Source organism: Xiphophorus couchianus, chromosome 18, assembly GCF_001444195.1.
Source record: "Xiphophorus couchianus chromosome 18, X_couchianus-1.0, whole genome shotgun sequence".
Taxonomy (NCBI): Eukaryota; Metazoa; Chordata; class Actinopteri; order Cyprinodontiformes; family Poeciliidae; genus Xiphophorus; species Xiphophorus couchianus.
In genome coordinates, this window is record NC_040245.1 from 3,387,521 (window position 1) to 3,397,508 (window position 9,988).

General features: G+C 42.2%; 1 protein-coding gene across 8 annotated transcripts; it reads left to right on the plus strand.

The window, feature by feature from the left end:
- Nucleotides 1-234: 234 nt before the first annotated feature.
- On the plus strand, nt 235-9,988 carry LOC114133483 (scavenger receptor cysteine-rich type 1 protein M130-like). 8 transcript variants are annotated; one of them, XM_027999435.1, is made up of 12 exons: nt 235-522; nt 3,735-3,944; nt 4,590-4,898; nt 4,975-5,274; nt 5,968-6,276; nt 6,353-6,652; nt 7,347-7,655; nt 7,732-8,031; nt 8,335-8,703; nt 8,867-8,952; nt 9,029-9,130; nt 9,161-9,988. In XM_027999435.1, the coding sequence occupies exons 1-11, from the start codon at nt 477-479 to the stop codon at nt 9,119-9,121; spliced, it is 2,631 nt and encodes an 876-aa protein (XP_027855236.1). In that variant the 5' UTR covers nt 235-476; the 3' UTR covers nt 9,122-9,130; nt 9,161-9,988. The 8 variants fall into 8 exon arrangements, with proteins under 8 accessions (XP_027855236.1, XP_027855241.1, XP_027855239.1 ...); XM_027999440.1 differs by having other exon boundaries at nt 8,335-8,664; nt 8,873-8,952; nt 9,029-9,988; XM_027999438.1 differs by having other exon boundaries at nt 7,738-8,031; nt 9,029-9,988.

A 9,988-nucleotide genomic window follows, 5' to 3' on the forward strand; every position in this document is an offset into this window, starting at 1 on the left:
AGGATGTCTGATGTCTGTACTGCTCTCCATCCTTGAATGTCTGCAGTTTTGGCTGACATTAAGTTTATGTTCTCTCTCTGTTTCTTCTCTTCATAGCAGCTACACCTGGGCTCATTTCTGTTTAGCTGTGACCCCTTCCTGGAGGGAAGCTGAGCTACTGCTGCCAACAACATCAGGTTCTCTTTCAGTGGATCACACACCTGGATCCACTCCGGCCACATGCAGAACAAAGACTGAACTAAACACAGGAACAACAGACACTGGTGAAACCCCTGAATCCCAGTAGGCCCAGTATGAACCCATCTTCATGATCAGCTCCTAGGAAGGAGGCGTTGTCTCTGAAAGCAGCCAAAGACCTGAACTGTGACGTTCAGGAAGTAGCAGATAAAAAAGCTTAAAGTAGGAAGTGTTCAGAGTTTGGAGCCACATCCTGATCACATCAAGAGACGAAGCTTCACTCCACATCCAGAGGAAACATGGACCAAACAGCTCTGATGCTGCTTCTGTGTCTCTGCAGCTCAGGTAGGACTCCACTTTCAAACAAAAACACTAATATTCACTAGAGTTCAAATTAAAGATGATCGACTGATAAACATGTTAAATTTTACAAACAAAAAACTGTAAACTGTTTCTAGTCTCAGATCATAGAGCTGCTGCTACACAGTTAGTGATGTTTATATTGTCTACTTGCTGCTAAGGAGCCAATAAAATCAAGAATTGTTGGTTTTTGTGTTTTTATGATGTAAAGCACTTTGAACTGCCTTGTTGCTGAAATGTGCTATAAAATAAATCTGATTGATTGATTGATAAGGAGAAGCTGCAGAAACTCTGCACCAGCGCTGAATCTGCGCAGTAAACAGGTGGAGCCACATAAAATGGCTCCTTCTGCATGAATTCTCTCATCTTCCTCTTGGCTCCACAGGTTCTCTATGAGGTTCTGGTCAGGCCCGTTTGCTGGCCAACCGAGCCCAGTAGCACCACGGTCATTGGACCAGCTTCTGGTACCGCTGGTTGTGTTGGTGAAAACGTTTGAGCTCCGTCTGACGTGGGAGTGTCTCAGGCAGGATGTGGAACTCGCCTGCTGCAGATTAGAATCAATCAACCAATCGATCAGTTTATTTGTAAAGCACATTTCAGCACCAAGGCGGTTCAAAGTGCTTTACGTCATAAAAACACAAAAAGTCCTCAAGACACCACACAGTAAACCAGTAAACAGTACATTTTGTCAAAGTGTCGTCGTTACACATCAAAATGTTGTTCAGTGTTTCATTTATTATGTTTCTAAAGCAAATCTGACCAGCTGGGTTTTTAGTCCAGATTTAAAGGAACTCAGAGTTTCGGTTGTTTTGCAGAGTTAATTGTTGAAACAGCTTTTCAATAATTTAGCTGATGAATGAAAGGTTGGAGATCGGCCTGTAATTCTGCAGTAATGATTTGTTCAGATCGTTTTATTTTTTATATCAGTGGTTTGAAAACTGCTGGGGGAAAAAACCTGATGAGAGCAAAGAGTTTAATATTTGAATCTGTCATGAAGTGCGGTGTAGGTGGTGGTGAGGCAAACGCTGTAGACCCAGGAATGCGATAAATGAATGATTTTAATAAATAATGTCCAGAAACAACCCAGTCCAACAAAGTCCAAAAAAACCTGGCAGCACAGTCAAGCGGAAGGCTAAGGCTCAGCATTGGTAGCAACAGGCTACACGCATGGACAAGACACATTAACAAGGACCCAACAACACACAGAGACACAGGTGAGACTAAATACACAGGAGGCAATCAGGGAACGAGAAACACCTGGGAGTAATCAAGGGGAAGGCAGGACAACACGGAGACTCAGAGACACAGGAAACTCAAAATAAACACACAGAAAAACACGGAACATGACAGAATCAGATCAGATGAAATGACAGGCAGGACTTTCTGAAGAAAAGTTGTGGGTGTTATTATCTGTGGGCATAGCATCCATATTAGATTTTGTGTGGCAGTGAATGTTGACCCTCTAATATTTTTAATTTTCTCTGCAGCGTATTTGGCAAATTCATTGCAGGCCGAGTTTGATTGCAGGTCAGGTGTTTTGTCAACCTGTCAACTGTGGCAAATAAAGCTCAATCATTGTTCATGTTTTTGTTCATGATTTCTGCAAAGAGTGTTTTCTATGAATGTGTTAGTGCAGACGTTGCAGATTTCATAATAAACATGAAGTTGAGTTCACTTCATTTACATTCGGCCCCATCACAGTGTTGTCTTGCAGATCTAAATGTTTACACACATTTATTTCCTTCCAGTCACAACCTTCACTTTAGTGGGAGCAACTAAATCAATGATCTCTGAGATCTTAGGATGGAAGTTATCTACCAGCTCATCTACAGGTTGCACCATGAAGGCAAAGTGGGGAAATTTAATTGATTAAAAGTTTTTCCTCTGTTGTCAGTAAAACAACATTTTATGACAGTAGCTGTTTTCCTTAATGAGTTGATGGTTGTTGTGGTTTCAAAGATAACAGTGAATTAATCAGACAGGACGACATCAGTTTCAGAGACGTTGGAAATATTCACACCCTGACTGATAACCAGGTCCATAATGTGTCCTTGATTATGTGTTGCTGGGTTAACAAGCTGAATTAAACCAAAATGATCAAGAATATCACAGCTTTTAATCCCCTCTGTCTTCAGGCTCGTCAACATGGATGTTGAAATGTCCTACAATTATATAACAGTCATAATCAAAGCATATAACAGATAAAAACCCATTAAAGTCAATAAAGATGTTTTCCACATATGATGGGATTTTGTATAGAGTTAGCATCAGAGCTCATTTATGGCCTTTTTACCTCAATTCCCAGATATTTAAGAGCTAAAATGACCAAAATCAACCTTCTTACAGTTTTTATGAATCCTGATGTATTGTAGCAACCCCTCCTCAGATTTTATGTTTCCTATTCTCACTTAAAAATTGTAATTATTAGGCGCTGATTCAATTAGTACAGATGAGTCATTATTATATCCAACCATGTTTCTGTCAGGAACAAAACATCAATATTCTGCTCAGTGATCAAGTCAGTAACTAATAGTCCTCTTGCTGACAGTCATCTTAAGTTCAGCTGAACCAGTTTAGTGACTTGGTGGCAGAGAGTTTATGAATTTAATTATTGATTTTAGACCGCTGCATTCACTATTTCTGTGTTTTGTAGATTTTTTTGTGATCCGCCCAGATGTGGTTCTGTTCATACTGCTGAGGGGTCAGACACATTCTGGAGGAAGACAGTTGTTAAGCTAAAGTCTGGAACCTGATTTAAGGCAGCTGAGGCACAAAATGATGATCGCTCTGCATTCAGAATCAGAATAAGAATAAGAACCAGATTCTGAATCTGATTCTGATTCAGATTCAGATTCAGAATCAGAATCTGTTGGATTTGACAACTTTTTAAAGAAAAACAATGAATTTAACTTTGGTTGGTTTCAGTAAAGACATAAAATATAAATGGGTAGAAAAGGTGAATAATAAGAAACATTTCAGGTTTTACTACAGAGCGTAAATAACATTTAGGTCTGGGCTTTAACTAGGCCATTCCAACATAAAGATGCTTTGATCAGACCCATCCATGATAGCTCTGCCTCTAACAGGAGGAAGAAACAAGAGAAGATCAAATCAACACGATCAACAGGATCCTGTCAACACATCCTAAATCTGTCTTTGCTTTTTGTAACCCAACATGTAAATGTTGTTTCTTCCAGCGCTGTCTGATGAACTCAGACTGGTAGCAGGAAGGAGTCGCTGTGTTGGCAGACTGGAGAAGAAGGATCTGGGAGACTGGGAACCAGTGACTGATTGGAACTGGAACTGGAACTTTACATCAGCAGCTGGAGCTTGCAGACAGCTCCGCTGTGGATCTGTGGTGTCGTTACAAAGAGATGAGGACGACAATGTAGAGATCGTCTGTTCAGGTGATTTCATATCCTGGCCATTGCCTTCCTGTTCTGCTTCCAACTCCACTGTAAAAAAATTCTCACTTCCAGCTCAGTCTGGGCTTCTTCCACTTCACCTGGATTCACTCTGGTAGATTTTCTACCGGACCAATCAGCGAACAGAAGGAGAAGTTTGAACAACAGGAACCAGTGGAGCAGATTCTGGGTTATAAAATCCTCAATGTCATTGAGAAGAAGCTGATCAAATATTGAACTTCCTCCACAAATTAAGTTTAAAGTGTAAAAAGATGATAGTTTTCTATTATTCTGTGATTAAATCTGTCCTCATATTTGCTTTGTAGAAGACAAGGATGAAATATTAATAATTGATAATTCATAGGTTCTTTGTGATGTTGTAATGTAATTTTCTCTGTTTGTCTTAAGTTTTTTTCCCACCCATCTCCAGGGCCGGCCTGCAGTATAAGCAGATGCTAAAAGTGCCAAGAATATTAAACAGTAGATTTAAAAATAACAAAACTCTGCCCAGCTCCCCTCTCCACCCGTTCTCCACTAGTTGGTTCGTTCCTCCACACAGAGTCTGCTCTGTATTGGAGCTTTGCTGAACAAACTGGAACCAAATTCAGTGAAAATGTTGAAGAAACTTTTTTCTTTCTGCATCCACAGACTCAGTCAGGCTGGTTCAAGGGACCAACCGGTGCTCAGGCAGACTGGAGGTGAAGACCAACCAGTCGTGGTCCTCAGTGTGTGAAAAAGACTTTGACCGGCAGGATGCAGAGGTGGTCTGCAGGGAGATTGGCTGTGGGCCTCCTTCAGCCCACCAGGGGGCGCTCTATGGAGAAGCAGAGGCTCCAGTGGGGAGCAGAGAGTTCCTGTGTGAAGGCAGTGAGTCTGCTCTGCTGAACTGCAGCAGCAGGAAGAGTTCAGGTAGAAACAGCTGCTCACCTGGTCAAGCTGTTGGACTCACCTGTTCAGGTAGAGGAGGATCTGCAGACCTGCTGCTGTTCACTGCTTCACTTCCTTCATTAATGAACTCTCTGTCTCTGCTCAGATCAAGACAACATCAGGTTGGTGGGAGAGGCCAGCCGATGTGCCGGGAGACTGGAGATGTTGCATCAAGAAGAGTGGAGACCAGTGGATGTTTGGTATCGTTACTGGAACATGAACTCAGTTGCTGCAGTTTGTGCTGGACTGGACTGTGGTTCTGCTGTTTCAGCAAGAAATTCAAAGGAAGCTTCAGAGAGACCAGTTTGGTGGATCAGGTCTGACTGTTTCCAGTCAGGATCTGCATTAAAAAACTGTTTACCTTATGGTAGACACAGGGATCAGAGCCATGAGATCATCTGCTCAGGTAACTCTGAACTCTCATATTTATTTCTTTTAAAATGTTTCTTCCATCAGGTTCCAGATGTCTGCAGAGAAACCGTCACCTTTAACTAAGAACCTGAAACCTTGAGAAGGAAACTAAAATAATTTAAATATCCAGATAAAGTTTTCAGTTTAGCCACATAGATGAACAAAAACTCATCATTTTAATAACTTTTAATCTCTGCTGCTTTGAAGTCGATGCATCAAAATCCCAGGAGGAGTTCAAGGAAATCAGACATTTTCTAAACCTGAAAATTAACAGAAAATTAACTTTGATTCAAAATGGTGGACTTCCTGTTTTTAGTGCAAATAACAGGAAAACCTTTTGTTTGTTATGGTTGTTGGCCTGGCTGATCTAGGGGGCGCTGTTCAGCTATTTTTCACATTTATTTTTAAATCCAATTTAATATTAACAATTTCACAGATTAAAGTTTGTTTGACATTTATTGAGTTTATTAAGATGTTTATGTCCCAAAAATATGATAAATTCAGCAGAAATAAAACTGAATGATAAAATTCCAGGTACAGTCGGTTTCACTTCACCTTTGATGCTCTGAGTTTTTCTAGTTTGGTTTTCTTGGCCTTTATTTTTATCAAACTCAGAGATGTTTCCATGTGTATCTATAAAAATAAAGTTCTGAAATATTTTAAACCTTTTTTCTTTCTGCATCCACAGACTCAGTCAGGCTGGTTCAAGGGACCAACCGGTGCTCAGGCAGGCTGGAGGTGAAGACCAACCAGTCGTGGTCCTCAGTGTGTGAAAAAGACTTTGACCTGCAGGATGCAGAGGTGGTCTGCAGGGAGATTGGCTGTGGGCCTCCTTCAGTCCACCAGGGGGCGCTCTATGGAGAAGCAGAGGCTCCAGTGGGGAGCAGAGAGTTCCTGTGTGAAGGCAGTGAGTCTGCTCTGCTGAACTGCAGCAGCAGGAAGAGTTCAGGTAGAAACAGCTGCTCACCTGGTCAAGCTGTTGGACTCACCTGTTCAGGTAGAGGAGGATCTGCAGACCTGCTGCTGTTCACTGCTTCACTTCCTTCATTAATGAACTCTCTGTCTCTGCTCAGATCAAGACAACATCAGGTTGGTGGGAGAGGCCAACCGATGTGCCGGGAGACTGGAGATGATACAACAAGAAGAGTGGAGACCAGTGGATGTTATGGATAGTTACTGGGCCATGAACTCAGCTGCTGCAGTTTGTGCTGACCTGGACTGTGGTTCTGCTGTTTCAGCAAGAAATTCAAAGGAAGCTTCAGGGAGACCAGTTTGGTGGATCAGGTCTGACTGTTTCCAGTCAGGATCTGAAGAAAAGAACTGTTTACCTTTTGATGGAAACAATTATCGGAGCTATGAGTTCATCTGCTCAGGTAACTCTGAACTGTCATATTTATTTCTTTTAAAATGTTTCTTCCATCAGGTTCCAGATGTCTGCAGAGAAACCGTCACCTTTAACTAAGAACCTGAAACCTTGAGAAGGAAACTAAAATAATTTAAATATCCAGATAAAGTTTTCAGTTTAGCCACATAGATGAACAAAAACTCATCATTTTAATAACTTTTAATCTCTGCTGCTTTGAAGTCGATGCATCAAAATCCCAGGAGGAGTTCAAGGAAATCAGACATTTTCAAAACCAGAAAATTAACAGAAAATGGCTTTTGATCCAAAATGGTGGACTTCCTGTTTTTAGTGAAAATAGCAGGAAAACCTTTTGTTTGTTATGGTTGTTGGCCTGGCTGATCTAGGGGGCGCTGTTCAGTCATTTTTCCAAATTTATTTTTAAACCCACTTTAAAATTAACAATTTCACAGATTAAAGTTTGTTTGACATTTAGTGAGTTTATTAACATGTTTATGTCCCAAAAATATGATAAATTCAGCAGAAATAAAAATGAATGATAAAATTCCAGGTACAGTCGGTTTCACTTCACCTTTGATGCTCTGAGTTTTTCTAGTTTGGTTTTCTTGGCCTTTATTTTTATCAAACTCAGAGATGTTTCCATGTGTATCTATAAAAATAAAGTTCTGAAATATTTTAAACCTTTTTTCTTTCTGCATCCACAGACTCAGTCAGGCTGGTTCAAGGGACCAACCGGTGCTCAGGCAGACTGGAGGTGAAGACCAACCAGTCGTGGTCCTCAGTGTGTGAAAAAGACTTTGACCTGCAGGATGCAGAGGTGGTCTGCAGGGAGATTAGCTGTGGGCCTCCTTCAGTCCACCAGGGGGCGCTCTATGGAGAAGCAGAGGCTCCAGTGGGGAGCAGAGAGTTCCTGTGTGAAGGCAGTGAGTCTGCTCTGCTGAACTGCAGCAGCAGGAAGAGTTCAGGTAGAAACAGCTGCTCACCTGGTCAAGCTGTTGGACTCACCTGTTCAGGTAGAGGAGGATCTGCAGACCTGCTGCTGTTCACTGCTTCACTTCCTTCATTAATGAACTCTCTGTCTCTGCTCAGATCAAGACAACATCAGGTTGGTGGGAGAGGCCAGCCGATGTGCCGGGAGACTGGAGATGTTGCATCAAGAAGAGTGGAGACCAGTGGATGTTATGGATGGTTACTGGAACATGAACTCAGCTGCTGCAGTTTGTGCTGAACTGGACTGTGGTTCTGCTGTTTCAGCAAGAAAGTCAAAGGAAGCTTCAGAGAGACCAGTTTGGTGGATCAGGTTTGACTGTTTCCAGTCAGGATCTGCATTAAAAAACTGTTTACCTTATGATGGAAACAGTGATTGGAGCCTTGAGATCATCTGCTCAGGTAACTCTGAACTCTCATATTTATTTCTTTTAAAATGTTTCTTCCATCAGGTTCCAGATGTCTGCAGAGAAACCGTCACCTTTAATTAAGAACCTGAAACCTTGAGGAGAGAGAAACTAAAATAATTTAAATATTACTGACAGACTAAAGATCTATCATAAAGGTGCTCGTAATCATGTTTAAACATGCTAGTAACCATGGCAACCAGTCTGCGATGAGCTCATGTCTCTTTCTCATGCATGCCATCTTGTTTTCCACCTCAGATTAGATCCAGTTGTCTCTGTGTTTCCTCTGCGTTTCCAGGTCTGCTGGTTGAGCCGCTCATCTTCCTGTCTTCCTCCACTGACGGGGTCTCCACAGGCAGAAAGCAGGGGTCTGAGCTCCTCATTGGCTCACATTTCAGCATCATCTGCTCCATCAGACCTCAGTATGAAGGCGGCTCCTTCCAGCTCATCTTCAGCACCTCTAACTACACTCAGAACCAGACCCTGCCAGCTGTTAATCACTCCGCCCTCTTCCTGTTCTCTGCTGCTGGCCACGCCCACCAAGGAACCTACCGCTGCGTTTACCACGTCTACGTTTTCTTCTATAACTTCTCCTCTATCAGCCAGCCTCTCAACCTCACTGTCTCAGGTAAACTCATGGAGTCCATCAGGAAAAGTTCTGCTTCAGGTGAACCAGCAGCTGTCTGCCTCATTCATGAGGTCAGAGAGGAGGATTGACGATATTAATGTTCATGATCAGATCTACAGGCAGCATGAAAACAAGGCTCTATATGATTATTTTCTAGCTGGACTCATCTGATGAAAGCTGATCCTGAATCTGTTTCATTCAGTTTCAGCCTTTCCCACTGCTTTGATCATCAGACTGGTTGTCGTCCTGCTGGGTATGCTGGGATCAGTCCTGCTCCTCTACTTTAAGGTACTGCATGTATCATGCATGATGTGTTCAGTTGGGAAAGTTCTTGCATTGAAGCTGAACCATCCTCTGTTTCCAGGCCAGGAGAAACCAGAAGTCTGGACCAGAAAACAACCATCATGATGAAGGATCCAGAGCTGAAGGCAGCTTAGAGGAGGAGACTGCAGTCTGAAGGAACCAGGAGAAAATGATCTTCATTTCACATCCGCAGGAAGGAGCAGAGACATGTTTCAGACTCCTGGAAATCTATCCGTCTATGTATCTATGATAAAATGTCTCTGTGCTCCTGCAGCAGGAAGGAAGTTCAACATTCAGAAATTTGTATCTGGACTAAACCTACTTAAGTTAAACTTATATAAGAAGGGAACACAAAAGAAAACATTCAACAAACAAAATATAACAGAAAACCCACTTCATCAAAATCTGATCTTCATCAACCTTGCAAGGATAGCATATGATAGGATATTTGGGGTCAAAGGTCAGGTAGCCAATTCCATCAGGCCATGAACCCAGCTTGTGTCCTTGTCTTAGTTGAATTGTTGTGTGACAAATGTAATATAGTTGTTCCTGGCTTGTAATACTTTGTCCTGCCTGTAGGTGGTGTATGTCATCACTGCCATGATAACCCATCCAATACATCCAGTTCCCACAAGTCTGAACCAGATGTGATCTGCGCCATCTTAGTAGGGAAGTGCATGCACAATGCATAGTGGACCCATGGCTCCGAGACCAACACAAAGAAAACATGCCGACCCTCTTGACCAATGTGTGAGAGAGATTTACATGGACAAAATGGCTGCCATCAAGGTCGGCCCGTATGAGACGGAGAAGGAAAATTTATCAGACGATGTGGACAAACTGCCTCTGATCTCCTACTACGATAAAGTTAACTACGTAGTCAACACAAAGAGTGCATACGCCGTAAACGAGCTTCACTGCCTGAAATTCATGGACGCATTTAATTAGTATTTCAACAGCTTTTTAAAGGAGAGAAAATCTCTCTGTGTGAATAATGAGGTTCTGGTGACTGGCAGACCAA